A 19,697-nucleotide genomic window follows, 5' to 3' on the forward strand; every position below is an offset into this window, starting at 1 on the left:
ATAGAGCACGGGCCTGGGAGTCGGAAGGTCATGGGTTCTAATTCCTGCTCCGCTTCTTGTCTGCTGTGTGACCTTGGGCAGGTCACTTCTCTTTGCTTCTGTTACCTCATCTGTAAAATGGGGATTAAGGGTGTGGGACAGGAACTGTGTCCAATCCAATCTGCTTGCATCCACCCCTGCGTTTAGTACAGTGCCTGGCACATAATAAGCACTTAACAAATACCACAATTATTATTATTATGTTTCTACATCTTTTGGTGGAAGATGCAGCCTAAGGAAATGCAATCCAGAGTGGCTGATGTTGTAAGGCATTTATTTCTTCGTGTGTCTCCAAGGGACAGTTCTGTCTCCAAAACAATTACAGAAAACAACAATACAATACTTACTGAATTTCACCATACTGTTAAAACCAAAATAGTGCCTCTCACAGCTGACTGGCAAACAGAGAGAACGGGATCACTGGCCGCTGAAACGAATGGCCCAGGATGTACCACCGTCATCATTACCATCATCACATGGACAAAGTCATGCAATAAACTAAAAGAGCCAAGTAACAGAGAGTTTGGGTTTTTACAGTAAGCCATGATTCTTATATATATTATATATATTTCCTAGATATATATAAATATATATATATATATATTATATACACAAAGTACAAAACAGCTTGGAATTTTGGTAAAGGTCGCCTGCAAACAGAATTGAAGCAAGTTACGTTATCACGAAACACACTTGTTAACACTCTAAAGCTGTATTCTGCAATCGCAAACATCATGGTGACACTACCAAAGAAGGATCTGTAAGTGGGAGAAGAGTTTGGCTCGGGAGCTATCACTGCCCACCAAACCCATGAAGACCAGGGGAAGAGGGGAGAGAAGGGCTGAACTCCAAAGAGAGAAAATAGAATTAAAAAAAAAATAACACACATCCAATCTCTTCCCAAGATTACCTGCATCCAACCTTCTTTTTGCCCAAGAGACAAGAAAGCCCTGCTGGACTAGCTGCCAGCATCAGGAGGGAAGAGCACACCTAAGCCTTTTGACAAGAACAATTGAGCAATTTGGAACCAAGAACTACAGGTTCAAAAATCAGAGAGGGGTTGGTGAGGAAGTTGAGAGCCTCTTTGGCTCTTGCACCCCAACAAAAGGAAACCTGCTTTCTCTTTGATAATCTGGCTAAAATATCGTTTCTCTCCAGACGTTCGGCTCTGTAACTGTTCTCTTCTCCGGGACCTCGCGAGTTCTCAAAGCCTCTGTGGCACAAGATCCAGATCACAGGTTCTGCTGGAACACTGAGCCGACAAGCGGGTAACGAGGCGTTGCAGGCAGCTCCCCGGACTTGCCCTGACCCCACGTACCTTTCAGGATGGACACTTTGGGAAAGACATAGCTGCCTTGCAGCAGGTCCATGGGCCAACCCCGTCAGGAGAATGTAAGATTCTTAATCGGATTGGGAAATGCTAGCGGAGGCCACTGTGCTCCGGAAGACACAGAAACGCCGGGCCTGGTGGAAGTTATGTGATGAGCCCTTTCTATCTTATGGAGAACAACAGAGTTGGTAGATGAGATTTCCTGTCCACAAGGCGCTTTCCTTCCACAGGAACTGCCGATACCCATGTTGGGAGCCACAGTCGGAAGCCACAGCTTGTTTTTTTTCTCTCTTCAGTCATAAGACTGGCCTGGAGCAGCCTAAATCCTTTGGAGTCAGCCCAAGATTGATTTGGTCCAGCACTCCCCTTATGGGATGAGGGGGAGAAGGAAGAGGAAGAGAAGTGGAAGGACAAGAAGGACTCCAGTCCACCTTTTGGCCACGCATCTGACCAGAGGGGGCAGTTTCCTACTCAGCCAGGCCCAGGGCCTGCGGAAAGCCTCTCTGGGGAAGCTGGGACTGATCTTAGCTCCACAGACTGTTCCAGACACCCTGGGAGTCATGGCTGAGACACAAAAGAGCCCTCGGTCAGTCCGGCCTTTTGGCAACCCAAAGGACTGCTAGGAGGGAGACCCGTGGGGCTCGTGATGAACTTCAGCCCACCCTCGATCTGCTAGGGGAGGGTGCAGGGTTTTTAACTATTGAGGAAGTTCTCTGAACACCACGCTTACAACAGGAACTTGGCCCAGGGAATGGGAATTGAAGCAAGCACGGAAGGGACTGGATCGTTTCTGGGGAGTGGATTCACCCGGCTCTGGGGGTCAAAGAAGGTCAAGATGCCATTTAAACAAGTGAAAAATCAGCAAGCTAACAGAAAAGATTGTGTGTCTGAAAGGGGCCAAGCTTCATCTTTTACATTTCAGAAACTGTTTCACAGACTTCAAATGAAAATACTATTGGACGCCACTGCTGGTTTTCATGCGATGACTCCGCAAAGCACCCTTAAAGCTAAAAAAGCGACACCAGTGAAGAAAGAAAAGTGGGAGACAATAAGGTGGGGTATTTCTGGGTTATTACAGCTACTGTGTTATATATGTATGTGTTATAGACTATTCATTAAAAAAATATAGATTTTTAGCACTCAAGTGAAAGCTACATTTGCCAGTCAGCCTGAAAACAGCCAGCCTGTGTCACATTACTGTCGGGTAAGGATTTGGGGAACCAAGAGCTCTAGGAAGGTCTGAGGATGGTGGAGGGAATGGGATGGGCACTTTTTTTATTTTTCAGGCTGCTATGTAGCGATACCCAAGAGAGCCCATCTTAAGCAGGCTTTCATAAGGCCACATGGACTAGAATTACACCGATACTGTTTTAAGCAGAAAACCCATCATTTCACCCATGTCAAGAGCTGGTTTTCATGTAGGGCCATTACCAGGCTCAAAACTCTATCTCACCTAGACTGACCCAGTGGAAACGTCTCTTTCGTGATCATCTGAAGGCCGAAACCCAACTCCTCCTCCGAGAACACTAACCAGAGGCTGCGTCATTGAGTAACCCTCCGCCAAACTTGATGGCAAATTTCACTCTACTCCGAGACCCCTAATACCTCAACCTGGACCGTGACCTCTCCCACCTTAATTTGCGGGGCTTGGGCGGTTCAACCCCAATAAAAAAATCTGTGCCTGCAACTTGGCCGCCAATGCCCTGGGAATGAAGGCTGGTGGGACTCTGGGACGCAACTGCTTTCTTACCTGCCAGTTTACCTGGATCTTCTCTGCCACCTAACTTGCTGGCCAGGTGGACAGAGCTCTTGTCCCAACAGAAGATTTGAAAATACTCAGGGTCACATGTAGAGAGAGCAGAGAACAGAAAATAGAATATTCCAAGTCACTCAGAGGCCTGGCAGTGCTGCAGGGCACTACGGTTCACTCCTGGCATGATGCGGTTCCGTGAGAACTGCAGGTACAGCAACACGTGAATGTGGAAAGACCTCGACTAACCTCTGCCTCCAGTTTCCTGTCACGGCTCCGGGCCGCCCATCCAGGCCACTGATGTCAAGCGGATTCCCTTCTTTTGCCAGACAAGTGCTGCCCTGTGACCGTGGCTTGCTAACAAGGTACGTGTCCAAAGCCTGTCACAAGCTGTTGCCACCTAAGAGGTAGAACCGTTGCATATTGCGGAAACCTGGGCGAGGGAGGAAAATCTACTTTTGGGTTACAGCCTCACAAAGATCAGCTTTATTTCAGTGGATGGCGAATATGCAACTGCCAGGATCCACTGTCAATCTCCCACAGGCAGCCTCTGAGTGTTGGCAGCAATGAATCTTCTTTTCCCCACTGAGAAAACCCCACTGGGATGAACTCTGGGGCCCTATTACCCAACTTGGAGAAGCCCAAATGCCTGGACCAAGGACACCAAGGCAGGGAACAAAAGCTAGCATACAAAGGCAAGTGGAATCTCAGAATAAATACTCTCCATTCTTAACAGAAACACCATTATCAAAAAAAATCATTAAATTCTATCCACCCTACCCCTCGCCCAAAGAAAGAAAGGAATAAAGCAACTTAATCATGAAATCTTTTAGAATAGACTTATCTACACTAGGATGGAAACTTCAATGGTCTTCTGGAAAATTGATTGATTCCCTTCTCCTCAAATTTTCTCCACTTCTAAGTTTTTCTTTAAATCACAAGGGACAGAAAATTTCATTACCCATTCTTTTTTCCTGCAAGAAAAAGCAATTACCATATAACCGCGCCACATTGACTAAGTCCCATTAAAATGCCAACTCGTCTACAAAGAGTTACTCGATATCGGTGTCCAAGGGTAAAGTGTGAAACATTGGATAAGTAAAAATAAATTATATGACTAAAATAGAGAAATGACCCCACTCAGGTGTGACATGAATAAATTCCACCTGCTTTCTGGTTAAAGCCAGGATCTGGATTTTATATTAAAAAGGTAAAGCTTTTTTTTTTTTTAAAAAAAAAATTAAGACTTTAGAGCATTACAAAACACACTTTAGCAATTTTTTTTGTAAACAAGTGTACGATGCAGTTCTATTTCAGTAGTTTATTTTGAAAAAACAGAGCAGTGCAAAAAAAGGCTAAGCCAGCTCTCCCAGGGCGTTGAATGCATCCACTCAGACTCAAAGGTAGAAGTGGGAAACAGCACTGAATCTGACACGCAGCCTCCTAAATGTTATCAGTGTCAAAGCCCATGGGCCCCTAAACTGCTTGATATTTTCCACCTGATTCAGTCTTCTTTCCTATTCCTTTCTCCACTTCCCAGAGGGGACCGCTTATCCCTCCCATCAAGTCCAAAGGATGGATCTCACCCATGTCAGTTCCCTGTTCGTACCGTAAAGAGTATATAATGGTAAATTCTTAGTGACAGTCTCTTCATTGCACATGAAACAGAGAGGTCCGGAGGGTTTCCTTTCAGCTTTGAGGTGGGGCGCTCTGGTTCCAAAGGGAAGAGCCACAACACAAAACCAGATTTCAGGAAAGTGTCTATCTCTTCCAACCATGGAATGAGTTTGCACTCTCCTCAAAAACAGATTTTTGTTCTGGTCTGTCCCGGCAGAGACCGGAAAGAGGATTTAAGAGGGGGATTCGACCTCGGGCTCCTAGAGGTGGTCAGGGAGATGAGCACTCCCAAGTATTTTGAGAAGCACACGTTCTCTCTGCCTCTGGACTGCACCGTCTGGAGGAAGGCACCCCTGAAGCTAGAATGGCACCGCATCTCACACCTGACTCATTTCGTGATGGCTGGGTTGGTGATCCATGAGGTGGTAGAGGCTAGACGTGGACCGGAGCAGGGAGGACTTGCCCCACTGAGAAGCAATTTACCGGCTTCGTTTGACTTCATTGCGATCTCTTCTCTGCTCAGTCTCGCCGGACTGTTCGGGGCTTTTCAAGTGAACGTAGGCAATCCCCTTGGTGGGAAGTCAATGTGTAGCTTGGCTTACTAAAACAAATCATCTCCTTCAGCAGAGGACAGTAGCCTTCTCCCATAATCAAGTCAAATCCAAGTCCCTCCAAGACAATCCTGGTTTACACAACCTGGAGTTGCGGCTGAAGCCCAACCCAACAATCCACCAGCCCCACCTGACTAATGACTCAATGACATTCGTGAACACCAAGCTCTTCAGGCTTAAGCTGGCTCTTCCATTCCCCAACGGCTGACGGGCAGCTCCTGGGATAGATACCCAAGGTCCAGCTGCCCGGGGCGGCGGGTAGAGAAAGAATGACCGGCACTAGAATCTAGGGAACATTTAGGGGCTGAATGTCCATTCTGGCATTCTGTTTCAGCAAGGCAGATGCCCACTTCCTCCATCTTTTCTCATTCAAATATTACTCACACACTGTGAGCACACCACCATCCTGGGCCTTATTTACAAGAACCTGGAGAGTTCCAGGCCTTTTCTAAGGTCAGGTAGGGGATGAGAGAAGATGGAAGAACAAAGATGGAAGGCGAGGGAGAAGAATCACCAGGGAGGGAGAGGGAAGAATTTTGAGGAGTTGAATCCTCCCCTCTGAATCATTGCTTTCACACACCGCCCCCACCTCAACACCCTCTGGCTTTTACATGGGAGTTACTTGTAATTTACAAAGAGGAAAAAAAACCCCAACACACATCGATCGCGGCAACAACAGCAAAGTAAATCACGGAAAGCAAAGACCAACCGTCCCACGGTAGGGTCTAGTGTTAAAAACACAAGCGTGTGTAAACTCGTTAAGAGATCTGAAACTGGAATCTGAGGAAACACATCCCTTTTCTTGGGGTCGGATCACTATTTCTGGGCATTTTCTTCCATTTCTTTTCCTCCTAAAGATCATTTCATCAGTTATTCTGGTTAAAAAAAGAAAAAAAATCAATGGAAATCTTTTAGCCGGAGTACTGTGACGGGTCATTCGCTTGGTTATTGTGATTGACCCCCCTCCACTCCCCCCATGCCTGCCCTGGGTCTTTGGCGCCGGCTGGCTATTGAGAGGACGCCTTTGTGGCCAGAGTGGCCACACAGTGCTGCTGGAAGCTGGGGGACACGGCCGCATTGTAGCCAAGTCTCTGGTGCTGCAGCTTCACCGAGCCATTGGTCTCGCTCTCCACAATCCAGGAGGAGTCTTTTCCCATCAGGCCACAGCACCCCGGGCCGGGGCCGCACGTCCGATCGCCCGTCAGGCCGCCGGACGGGTCGGCCAGGAGGTTGCTGTGGTTCCGGGAGGTCGGCTCCGGCACCTGGCCCTGCAGGACGGATGCTATATGGTTCAGGAGGTCGGTGAAGAACTCGGTCACGCCCTCGTAGCCTTAGAAAGGAAAAGACATCATTTAGCTCGTTCCATCGAACCCTCTGCCCTCCGACGCAGATAAGCTGTCAGATTCCCCGGGATGGGGCACCGCACTTCCACTCTGGGGTACCGAAAGCGATGAGTGGAAAGACCTGTTGGGGCTATGGCCTGCCTCTCCAAGACACAACCCTGAAGCCTGGCCCATGCTGGATGAAGATGAAGGCACATCTCCAAGACGCCTTCCCTGACTATGCTCCGCTATCCTCTTCTCCCACTTCCTCTGCGTCACCCTGACTTGCTCCCTCTGCTCTTCCCCACTCCCAGCCCCACGGCACTTACATACATATTCGTAATTTATTTATATTAATGTCTGTCTCCCTGCCCTCTAGACTGTAAGCTCGTGGTGATCAGGGAATCTATGTTTATTGTTGTATTTAACTCTCCTAAGAGCTTAGTACAGTATCCTGCACAGAGTAAGTGACCAACAAATACAATTGAATGAATGAATACTGCTACCGTGTCAATCCAACCACTCCTCCTATCCCGCTCTGATTACTGTATCAGCCTCCTTGCTGACCTCCCTACCTCCTGTCTCTCCCAACTTCATTCCGTACTTCGCTCCGTTGCCCGCATCATTTTTCTACAAAAAGCGTTTCCCCATTCCTCAAGTGGCTCCAGTGGTTGCCCATCCACCTCTGCAACAGACAGAAACTCCTTACCATTGGCTTTAAGGTACTCAATCAGCTTGCCCCTTCTTACCTCACCTCATTACTCTCCTACTTCAACCCAGCCCGCACATTTTGCTCTTCTAATGCTAACCTGCTCACTGTGCCTCGATCTTGTCTATCTCGTCACCGACCCCTCACCCACGTATGGCCTCTGGCCCGGAATGCCTTTCCTCCTCATATTCAACAGATAATAATGTTTCCAGACTTCAAAGCCTTATCGAAAGCACATCTCTTCCAAGGGGCCTTCCCTGACTAAGCCCTCTTTTCCTGTTCTCCCACACCTTTCTGCTTCGCCTTGACTTACTTCCTTTATTTATTCTTCCTCCCGGCACCATCACACTTATGTACGTATTTGTAATTTTATTTATTTATATTAATGTCTGCCTCCCCCTCTAGACTGTAAGGTCACTGTGGGCATGGAATGTGTCTGTTACATTGTTCTCTCCCAAGCGCTTAGTACAGTGCTCTGTACACAGTAAGTGCTCAATAAATACAATTGTTTGACTGAAAGCTGCTCCTATGGACACAAACTGTATGAGGACTTCCACAAAACCACATGGAGAATGGGGTGTTCTGAGTCCTGAAGAGCCTGAAGTTCTACTTCTCTAGCCACAGCCCCCTATTGATTTTGCTTTTATTTTGTGTACCTGTCTTTGTTGTGGTCTAATGTATCTTCACTCCTGATGTGTCTGTCTCCAGTCCTTTCTCCTCACTTATATCCTTTCTCCCCATTTACATTACTTCTCTTCACTTCTATTCCTCCTCCCCACTTACTTCCCCTTTTATACATCTCTGCTGTGACCTTGGGCAAGTCACTTCATTTCTCTGGGCTTCAGTGACCTCATCTGGAAAATGGGGATTGCGACTGTAAGTCCCATGTGGGACAGGGATTGTTGCCAACCCGATTTGCTTGTATCTACTCCGGTGCTTAGTACGGTGCCTGGCACATAATAAGCGCTTAACAAATGCCATAATCACTACACTTACACTCTTGGACTGTGAACCCCTGAGGGACAGGGACCATGCCTAATTCCCAGCTATGCATCCTCTCCCACCATCTAAGCACTTAATGTATTTATTGAGCATTCAGTCTGTGCAAAGCACTGTACAAAGAGCTAGGGAGAGTAGACAAGTAGGTTCCCTGACCAAAATGAGCTTACAGTCTAGTGGGGGAGGAATACATGACTATCATTTATAATGCAAAATTTATAGATACATACATATATCAGTGCTTTGGGGTTGAGGGTGGGGTGAACCTCAAATGCCCAAATGACCAAAGGACACAGAAGAGAGAGGGAGTCAGGGAAAAGAGGGCTCAAAAGGGGAAGGCCTCTTGGAGGAGATGTGGTCTTAATAAGGCTTTGACGACGGGAAGAGTGGTGGTCTGTCATATAAGGAAGGTGAGGGAGTTCCAGGACAGAAGGAGTCCGTGGGAAAGGGGTTGGAGGCAAGACGGATGAGATCAGGGTACAGGGAGTAAGCTTGAGTTAGAGGAGCAGAGAGTGTGGGCTGGGTTGTAGAAGGAGATCAGTGAGGTGAGATAGGAGGGAGTGAGCTGATTGAGTGCTTTCGAACCAATGGTAAGGAGTTTCTGTTTGATGTGGAGATGGATGCTCTTGAGGAGTGGGGAGACACGGACTGAACTTTTTTTTAGGAAAATGATCCATGCAGCAGCGAGAATTACGGACCCAAGCAGGAAGACACAGGAGGTATGGAGGTCAGCAAGGAAGCAGATGCAGTAGTCAAGGTTGGATAAAACAAGTGCTTGGATCAATAATAAATACTACCACTATTATTACCATTGGTGTTCTTGATCATGCTCTGAGTTGGAGATGCTACATCTCTGGCTCCCTCAGGAAAGGTCCTACAGGAAAAGCCTCCCCAGGGGTTCCGAAAGCAAGTTTCCAGAGTTCCATTTCTCTGGAAAACTCTATTAATTCCAAAAGACCTCAGTCCTGACCCATTCTGGATTCATGGGCTTTGAGACTTATTGTAAACGACTACTTTCATCACCAGTGCAGCCCTTAGCTCTCGATAAACACCTTAGACGATGAGGGTGACTTTCCTTAAATTGTCATTCTAAAGATCTGAGACGGAGCTCCTCTTTAGCCTTGGTCCTACTTTTCTCTCACTTCCAACGAGTTTATACTTGAGCAAGACCGGAGTCCAGAAAGGGTTGACACCCATTCCCACTATGCTGAGGGCCTCCGATCTCTAGGACCAAAAGTCCCACCAAAAGGATCTGCCACTCATCGTGGGCAGAGAACGTGTCTACCCAATCTGTTACATTCTACTCTCCCAAGCGCTTAGTACAGTGCCCCGTATACAGTAAGCACTCAATAAATATGATTCATTATTATCTCGCTTATGTGGACCAGCTGAAGACACAGCTGCAGCATATCTGTTCGGACCACTCAAACCCTGGGAGAGTTGCTAGGACGGCCCTGTCAGAGTCGTGCGGGGCACCCCTTCGACTGTAATCACCTACCACTCATTCCTTTAATTGAAGTACTCACTTGTTAATGAACTGCTTTCGGTTCATTACTATCACTTTCCTTTGGACCCTGCTCCCAGTTTCCCTCACCTTTTTAAGATTGTGGTCAGGCACCAAATCTAAAATCATCTCCTTGCACCTTTCTCCAGCCCTTATACAGTGTCTTGCTTTACCAAGAATAAACCTCAACAAATGTAAAAAGGAATAACAGCAACTAATAAATGACGTTAATTAAATCACGTGAATGTCCCAAACTAAGATGCAAAGCCAGTTGGTGCTATTAACAGGCTTCCCCTCCCAGTGACAAATGAAGAGGCCCAGCACTTCAAACTCTGTCTCCCAGAAAAAAAACAAAAACAGCTGTCCTAGGCTCACTTCTAGCATCTCTGCTCTCACCCCAGGGAATGTGCTCACAGAAACATCTGAACAGGTTTAAGATCTGCACAGAAAGCAATCTGTGAAATTTCCATTCATGTCTGTTTCCTAACTTGGATCCTACTATGAGAAATGGCTCCAGAAAAGAAATCGGATGAGAATGATTGCAAAATATGTTTGAACGGCTTTGGAAAAGAACCTGGTCGGGGTAGGGGGGAAGAGAGGTTAAAACTTTTACCCACTGGGGTTTGGAAGTTATAGTAGTTGTTAAAAGGAGGTCATAAAGAACTTCTAGGGGATCAGACCCACAGTCTGTTGGGGCTCATTTAGTATCAGGAAGCAGGCACTAAAACAGAAGTTACATTCACACCGAAGCCAGACATTCTAGTCTCTCAAGGAAATAACGGATTTCAGTGCACTTCCTGATTTATTTTCACCATTTCCAAGCGCTATCTCAGGTCTCTGGATGCAGGACTTGAAAGTTTTCACAACAATCAAATCAATCGGTGGTAATTACACTTCTGTCTACAAGGTGCCAGGTGGCACTACGCCTTTGGGAGAGTACAAGGGAGGAATAATAATATTAATGACAGTACTTGTTAAGCACTTACTATGTGCCAAGCATTGTCCTAAGCGCTGGGTTCATCAGGTTGGATACAATCCCTGTCCCACATGGGCTCATGGTCTCAATCCCCATTTTACAGATGAGGTAACTGAGGCACAGAGAAGTGAAGTGACTTGACCAAAGTCACACAGCAGACACATGGTGGAAGCGGGATTAGAGGAAGAGGTTTCTGGAGACACATGAACCCTACCTTCATGGCCGAGGTGCCTCTCAAACGGAATGCCACGAAGCACTGCCACAGACCCAAGCTTTCAGAGTCATCATTTCAGAGCTCAGAACCAGACACGGGCCCATTCAACCACTGCTAGAATAACGGTGGCATTTACTAAGAGCTCTCTGGATGTCATGAAAAGTACCCAAGTTGCCAACTAAGAGAGAAATCATACCTATCCAATTCCAAGTTTCACAGGTCTGTTGTACTGATGGCATCTGGGGCCCAAAGGTTTTCAAATCTGTCTAGTTGACATTTTTCCTAGCCGGTGGTGGGGTCGGGGTAAAAAGCAGAATACACGTAAGCTGAAAGGGAGATATCAAATCCATGAAAGACAGATAGTCGCCAACTTTTTTTAAGCTCTCCGCACACCTCTCTGGGTATCCAGTTCCAATATTTTACTAGATGGGTACCTCTGCACCTGTTAGTATCAGGTATGATAGCTAAATCAGATAGATATGATAGCTAAAGTACAGTTACGGCCAGGACTCTAAAAAAGGTGAGAAAGTGAGAAGATTCATACAGGTATTGAAGTGTAAGTCACTAGCCCTTTTTTAATGGTATTTGTTAAGCACTTACCATATGCCAGGCACTGTTCTAAGAACTGGGATCGATACAAAGTAATCAGGTTCGACATGGTCCAGGTCCTTCTCGATCTTAATCCCCATTTTACAGAAGAGGTAACTGAGCCACAGAGAAGTAAAGTGACTTGCCCAAGGTCATACAGCAGACCTGTGGCAAAGCCGGGATTAAAACTCAGGTCCTTCTGATCTTAGGCCCGTGATCTAACTACTAGGCAATGCTGCTTCACGCTGCTCCTTTTAACACACGACTGGCTGGGGCCAGCCAATTCTGAGCACAGCAGTCCACCTGGCGGGGTGAATTCTCCAGGCTCGAGGGACTTAGCATTCCCATCTGTTTATTTTCTTTTATGGTATTTGTTAAGTGCTTACTACTTGCCAGACACTGTACTAAGTGTAGGGGTAGATATTGTTTTTACGAGATGTTCTTCCCCTTGACTCTATTTATCGCCATTGTTCTTGTCTGTCCGTCTCCCCCGATTAGACTGTAAGCCCATCAAACGGCAGGGACTGTCTCTATCTGTTGCCGACTTGTTCATCCCAAGCGCTTAGTACAGTGCTCTGCACATAGTAAGCGCTCAATAAATACTAGTGAATGAATGAATACAAGATACTCAGGTTGGACACAGTCCACGTCTCACATGGGGCTCACACTCTTAATCCCCATTTTACAGATGAGGTACCCAGATAATCAATCACGTTTACTGAGTGCTTACTATGTGTGGAGCACTGGTACTTAGCACTTGGGACAGTATACTACAACAGAAGTATCAGATATGTTCCTTGTCAATATTGTGCTTCCGGTCTAGACAAGTGAAAGGACGTGCCCGAGCTCACAGAGCAGACAAGTGGCAGAGCCGAGATTAGAAATCAGGTCTTTCTGACTCCCAGGTCCATGGTCAACCATTAGGCCACACTGAATACAAGTTAATGAAAGCTAAGCAAAGTGGTCCACCCCCTTAGCTACTCAGGTCTCTGGGATTAGTTTTAAATGTACTCAGTGTTCCCAAAACACCCAGGAATACGCTGTTTCCCTGGCGACAGCTTTAATGTACAAAGATGCGGTGACCTCCGTTGTCCCCGGGCATTGTCAGGGAGAACAAAGATATTCTGGCAGGATTACAGAGCAGCACTTCCTCACTTTCCAAGGAAGTTCTGAAAGCTTACCAGGTACAGGATTCCAAACTGGGTCAGAGATGGGTATCAGGAACCCATTTTGGAAGAGAATGCATGACGGGAATCCCTGCAAGTTAGATTTTTCTAGCTGAGACCAGTAGCAGATTTTTAGAGGTAAGGTATCTTTTACCACCTAAACTCAGTGAGGAAGGCAAAGGAGGGGGGTTGAGGGATGGGAGACACTGCAGACCCCAAACCCACATGTTAACCCAAGAAATCTGCTGCCAAACTGCAGCTATTTTAAAAAGGCAGTAAGGAAAAACACTGCGAATGTATGCAAGGGAAAAAAAAATTTCAACTGCAGATTTAAAATGATCCGGAGGCTAAAATTCCTTGTAAAGAGCAGCCATCTGTTAATCTACAGACTGGTGGGCAAGACTTTTTTCCAGTACTCTAGGATGTAGAGTGAGTGATAAGTCATCAGAATGAGCCACAGACATCAAGAGGTGGCAGCCTTTCAGGATGTGACTTCCAGATTCTTCTTCCTGAAGGTTAGGCAGGGGAGCTTTCCCATGTGGGATTTTCCTCTTCCTCATCCATTCCCAAACCCTTGCCTGGATTCCTGGAACCTCATAATATCATTTCTTTCATCCAACATAACCAAATCATCCCTCTTCCTCCGGCATCATTTATCCACCACAGGTCCGAATGATCGCCCCCCTGGGTCAGACTCTCTGATACCCCCAAAAAGCAAGGAGGCACTCCCTGATTAACTCCCGACCTTCCCGATTATACCATTGATCAACCAATCAGTGGTATCTACTGAGCACTTACTAGATGCAGAGCACTGTTATAAGTGCCCACAGTGAACTTACAGTGCCATCCCATCAATCACTCAATAATAATAATAATGATAAAAAAGAATTTATTAAGCAGCTATGTGCTAGGCACTGGGCTAAGCACTGGGGGTAGGCAGCGTTAAAGCAGATTGGATATAAATGGAATCACAATCTAAGAGGGAGAGAGAATAGGTATTTTATTCCCATTTCACAGATGAGGAAATGGAGACACAAAGCAGTTAAATGACTTGCCCAAGGTCACACAGCAGGCCAGTGGTGTAGCCAGGATCAGAACCCAGGTTTCCTGATTCCCAGGCCCAAGTTCTTTCCCCCGGGTCATGTTGCTTCTCTATGGCTGCAGCATATATGCATTTATATCCTTATTTATTCATGTTTAATGTTTATATTCCCTCCCTCCGTCTAAACCATTTTGTAATTCTCAATTTACACTACCATCTCTCCCAGTCGACTGTATGCTCCTCAAGGGAGGGACTGTGTTTGTTACTTCTATTTTTAAGCTCCCCAAATGCCCAACACAGAATTCCATACACTCAGTTCATGCAATTGACACTGAAAACAAAAAAAACTCTAGGAAGGTGTGTGGGAATAGGAAAATCGGGGATTGGGCCCTCTCGTAGAGGCAGGGAATGTGTCAGTTATATTGTTATGCTGTACTCTCCCAAGTGCCTAGTACAGTGCCCTGCACACAGTAAGCGCTCAGTGAATTCAGTTGAGTGACTGCCTGACTGAACTGACAAGCTACAGGACAAAAGGCCATTAACAACCCTAGACTTGGAGAAAATATCATAACATCTGAAGCGGCTGCCCCCTGGAGATCTGAGTTGCTCAGTCCCTTGGGGAAGCCTTCATTCTATTCATTCATTCATTCAATCGTATTTACTGAGCGCCTGTGTGCAGAGCACTGTAGTAAGCGCATGGAAAGTACAATTCAGCAGGAGAGAGAGACAATCCCTGCCCACAACGGGCTCACAGTCTAGAAGGGGGCAGACAGACATCAAAACAAGTAAACAGGCATCAATAACATCAATATAAATAGAATTATAGATATATATATATATATACACACACACATCAAAAGAAGTAAACAGGTATTAATATAGAATTATAGATATGTATGCGTATACACAAGTGCTGTGGGGGCGTTTAGAGCAAAGGAAGCGAGTCAGGGAGATGGGGAGAGGGAGTTGAGGAAAAGGGGGGCTTAGACTGGGAAGGCCTTCTGGAGGAAGTGAGACTGGGGCAGTGTGATTGGAGGATTTGAGGACGGAGGGCATTCCAGGCCAGATGTAGGACAGGGCCAGGGGTCAACAGTGGGACAGGCGAGAACGAAGCACAGTGAAGAGGTTAGCGGCGGCAGAGGAGTGGAGCGTGCAGGCTGGGCTATAGGAGAGAAGGGAGGTGAGGTAGGAGGGGGCAAGGTGATGGAGAGCTTTGAAGCCAATAGTGAGGAATTTCTGCTTGATACGCAGGTCTATAGGCAACCACTGGAGGTTTTTGAGGAGGGGCGCTGACATGCCTTGATCATTTCTGTAGAAGGGTAATCTGGGCAGCAGAGTGAAATATAGATTCAAGTGGGGAGAGACAGGAGGGTGGGAGATCAGAAAGGACCTTGGATGTCAGCCCCTCCAGGCCTCTTTTACTGACCCTTGTCACGTCCTTCAGTGGTCTGGATAGATTCCTGCTGCTCCTGCCTCATTTCCATCTGTCAGTGTGGGCCATCGCCTCCTCGCTCATGCCTTCTAAACCTTTCCTAGACTAAACGAAGCCCACTGGCCACTTGTCTTTTGTTTTAAGGTATTTGTCAAGCACCGTTCTAAGCGCTATGGGTAGATACCAGTTTTTCAGGTTGGACACTGTCCCCGTTCCAAATGGGGCTCACTGTCTAGGTAGAAGGGAGCACAGTCTATATAAAAGGGAGTAGGATTTAATCCCCATTTTACAGTGGCAGAAACTGAGGCACAGAGAAGTTAAGTGCCTTGCCCAAGATCTCACAATTGGCAATTGGGAGAGCCGGGATTAGAAGCTAAATCCTGTGATTCTCAGACTTGTGCTCTTTCGACTGGGCCGTGCTGCTTCCCTTACACTGGGAATCTTTGTCTTCTGCAAGGAAGGGAAGAGGAGGAATTTGTTGACAGTACGGAGACACAATGGACGTTTCTGCACTTACCCTGAATAGCCTCCCCTTTCCCTTTCTGCGACACGGGCCCTGCTTTCCACCACAAACAGAGGCTGGCTCCCGCCTGACTACCGGCACCCCTGCTGGATCAATCCGGAGAAGCCAAGCGCTTCTGCGAGGCCTCTGGCAAGGAGCCAACAGGCAGGCAGAGGTGTGAGACAACGGCGGCGGCGGCTAACGAGAGCAGGTGGAGGCCAAGGCCCTCCCCAAATCCCTTAGCTCCCCCCCGGTTCATCGTTCATCTCTCCCCCAACAAGATTCCTGGGTGGCTGGCTCAAGGAGGCGGGAGGCGGGCTGAGGATGAACCATCAGGAATGGGGGTGGCGTCGGAGAACAAGTACTTTGCTCCGGGCCCTGACCAGCCTACAGAGAAAACCTTTTGCAACAGAAAACCCCAAGAGAGCTCCAACTTTCAAAATTAACATAGGAAGAATAAGCTCACTTGTTCCATCTCCTGAAGGTATGGCTCTGCTGTATTGTACTCTCCCAAGTGCTGAGTACAGTGTTCTGCACATAGTAAGTGCTCATTAAATACCATCCACCAGTCAGAAAGGGCCTCGAAACTAAAGAATAGTAATGATGCTGGTAACAATAATTAATATAATAAATCTGGTATTAAGTGCTTAGGTGTCAAACACATAGCAGATATAAGATATAAGCAGCATGGCCTAGTGGAGAAAGCACGGGCCTGGGAGTCAGAAGGACTTGGGTTCTCATGCTAGCTCCATCAGTTTGTCTGTGTGTGACCTTAGGCAAGTCACTTCACTTCTCTAGGCCTCAGTTACCTCATCTTAAAATGGAAATTAAGACTGTGAGCCCTATGTGGGACAGGGACTGTGTCCAACCTGATTAACTTATATCTACCCCTGTGCTTAGTACCGTGTCTGGCACATAGCAAATGCAAAAAAATAAACAACAACAAAAAAATTCAGATTGGACACAGTCCCTGTCCTCCCATGGGGCTCAAAGACTAAGTAGAGGGGAGTAGGATTGAATCCTCATTTCACAAATGAGGAAACTGAGTTACAGAGAAGTTGTGTGAACTGTCTAAAGTCACTCAGCAGACTCATGGAGGATCCGGGATTAGAATCCATGTCCTCTGACTCCTAGGCCCGTACTCTTTCCAATAGGCCATGCTGCTTTCCTATACGTGTTCCATAGACTCTCTAAACCCAGGAATGAAAAACAAAACATGTTCACAAGGTAGTTTACTTAAAGAGCAATGCAAAACATAAATCACAACTCAGCAGCCATGTTTTCCATCCAAGGAAACTAAAGACCAGACAAACGGGGTGACCTGCTCAAGATCCCCCAAGGGGTTGCTGGAGGAGGAAGCTAAAAATGGCTACAGATGAGCCTCCAGAAGGGCACCACGAGCCGGGCTGTCCCCAGTGTGCCACCAGAAAAGGGTGACCCTTCTGATGCCTTAAAACGTGACTCACAACTCGTCAGGCAGGTCCAAATGCAACCCACAACATGAACTTTGGGAGCCCGGGCCACATGGTGGCTTTTTGCTCCCAGAACTCAGAATGCTGTGTTGACAGACTTGAGAGCAAGAGCTGCCAGTTCTGACAAAAGGATAAAAAACATGTCAAGAGAAAATGAAGATGACCCAAAGCTCTAGTTTTTCAATCTCGAGAAACGCACGCTCCCCATCAGATGAATGACCTCAACAATGGGAGAGTACAATGGGCATTTTCACTCGATTCATTATTCATCTTTATCCTGACTCAGATTTTCCAGAAGTTGCAGGGCCTGTTCTCCTGTTCCACAGACATGACACACAACCTATAGTGCAAGGGAACAGTCAAACCAAAGAAAAAAAAAACTACCATGTGCACGGGGTGCGTGTGGTTTGTTTTTTTTGTTGTGCGCGCGCACGTGCACAAGTATGTTTCTCAGATCTTATTCATTCCCTGTAAACAGACTGGCAGGAAATTTGTCCCTGGTTTTTGTTCTCACATGTTTACAGTCCCTCTTCTCTGAGAAGCGGTGTGGGTTGTGAACTTCGTGCATCGTTCCAAAACAACGTCCTTGAGTGATGGAACATGAGGATTTGATTAAGAGGGCTGAACCGACTTCTGGGCTGTTTCTCATCTACATGGGTTTACCAGCCATCCATAAATCTGACCATATGTGAAAAGAAAGAAAAAAAATTCAGAGCATTCCCTGCAGAGCCCAGCTGAGAGACTCCTCTCCTACCAGGGCCCGGTTCACTGCAGCTCTGCTGGCACAGCGGAGGTCCTCATGGACCCGAGCGTCCCGGGCCCAGAAGAATATGCCACTGCGATGAAGGACCGATTCTGATGAGCAGTGATGAGGAGACACTCGGCACCTCCTCATTTGATCTGCACCAATGACACCCCAGTTTCTCTCCTGGAGTTTCTCAGAGTGTTCTAAACCTGGGATCGGGTCGGATGGCTCCATGGATCCATCGTATTTCAACTTGGAAATACTTGTCTGCTGTGTGACCTTAGGAAAGTCACAGTTTCTCTGTGCCTTTATTTCTTAATCTGCCAAATGGGGAAAGACACCTGTTCTCCCTCCCACTCTGATTTTGTGTCCCATGTGGGATAGGGTAGATATCTAACCCATATCTTAGTTAGGTGTTTGGTACATGGAAAGTGCTTAATATAAAGCTAATATTAAAGAAAAAGTGTTTTTCTTTACACTTTGGGAGAGGGGGGCGGGGAATGTTACTACCCAAGAGATTAGGTGACATTTAAGTGGCAAGAGTAGAGAGTGGGAGAAATGCAGGAGTTCCAAGTGTGCCAGGGGCTGTGTCCTAAATCATCTTTTTTTTATGGTATTTGTTAAGTGCCTACTGTGTGTCAGGCGTTGTATTAAGTGCTGGGATAGATACAAACTAATCAGTTTGGACACAGTCCCTGTCCCACATGGGGCTCAAGTCTCAATCCCCATTTTGCAGAGGAGATAAATGAGGCAGAGAGAAGTTAAGTGCCTTGTCCCAGATCCCACAGCAGCCAAGTGGAGGAACTGGGATTAGAAACCCAGTCCTTCCGACTCCCAGGCTCATGCTCTACCCACGAAGCCATCCTACTTCTCGTATTATCATTTATTTTTGACAGTGCCAAGTACAGTGCTTGGCACATAGTAGGTGCTTAACACGTACCACTATATTATTACTATTATTATTAGTCCACCCAAATCTGATAAAGCTCTCCCTCTGCCCCAACATAACCAGATTGGAGTTTTATATTTAATATTGGCCCAGCCCAACTTTCACTTTTCCTGTCCATTGCCTCACAAGCGTAGGTTAGTCACTAGTAAATGCTTATTCACATAGGGGCTATGGCAGATTTTGAAAATAACGCTGACCCACACATAATCTAACAGCCCCCACCCCAATTTGAATACATTCTGGACTCCAACTCTCCCAATTCCGGACTAAGGGGGCAGGTTGACCCGGACCGGCACCTGGACGATCGGGCTGGGGGTGCCTACTGCTTCTGGCAGAGGGCAGCGGAGGAGGTAGCCGGGGGTGGACCCGTCTCACACAGGCCCCGGTAAGCCTCCAAGCTGGGTGACTGGCCCTTAAACAAATAGCCACGTTTAGGAAAGGGCCTGAAAATCTGGCATTTCACAGTGCGATAGCAGGAAGCTGCAGAGAGACAGAGAACCTCCCCCTACATGAACTTTCAGGTTCCCATGGAGCAAAATAAAAGTTGCTTGTTCTGTCTTTCTGTCCCCGGGACAAGGAGCCTTTTCTGGGACTCCTGGGTTCAGATCCAGGATGCCGGGGATTTTGTGTTACAGCAAATAATTGTTTAACGAACAAAAACCATGGCAAACCCCCCACACTGAAATAAGCCAACAAAAACCCTATCTCAAAGCTAATGCTTTGTCATGTT

General features: G+C 46.8%; 1 protein-coding gene across 3 annotated transcripts in view; it reads right to left on the minus strand.

The window, feature by feature from the left end:
* Positions 1-296: 296 nt before the first annotated feature.
* The window catches only part of ITPK1 (inositol-tetrakisphosphate 1-kinase), a 276,858-nt gene continuing 257,457 nt past the window's right edge, over positions 297-19,697 (minus strand). For all 3 annotated transcript variants that reach the window (XM_029059802.2, XM_029059809.2, XM_029059816.2), the window contains one exon: positions 297-6,677. In XM_029059802.2, coding sequence (XP_028915635.1) covers positions 6,355-6,677 — 323 coding nt within the window. In that variant the 3' untranslated portion in view covers positions 297-6,354. The remainder of the gene's footprint in view (positions 6,678-19,697) is intronic.

This window comes from Ornithorhynchus anatinus, chromosome 1 (genome assembly GCF_004115215.2).
Source record: "Ornithorhynchus anatinus isolate Pmale09 chromosome 1, mOrnAna1.pri.v4, whole genome shotgun sequence".
Taxonomy (NCBI): domain Eukaryota; kingdom Metazoa; phylum Chordata; class Mammalia; order Monotremata; family Ornithorhynchidae; genus Ornithorhynchus; species Ornithorhynchus anatinus.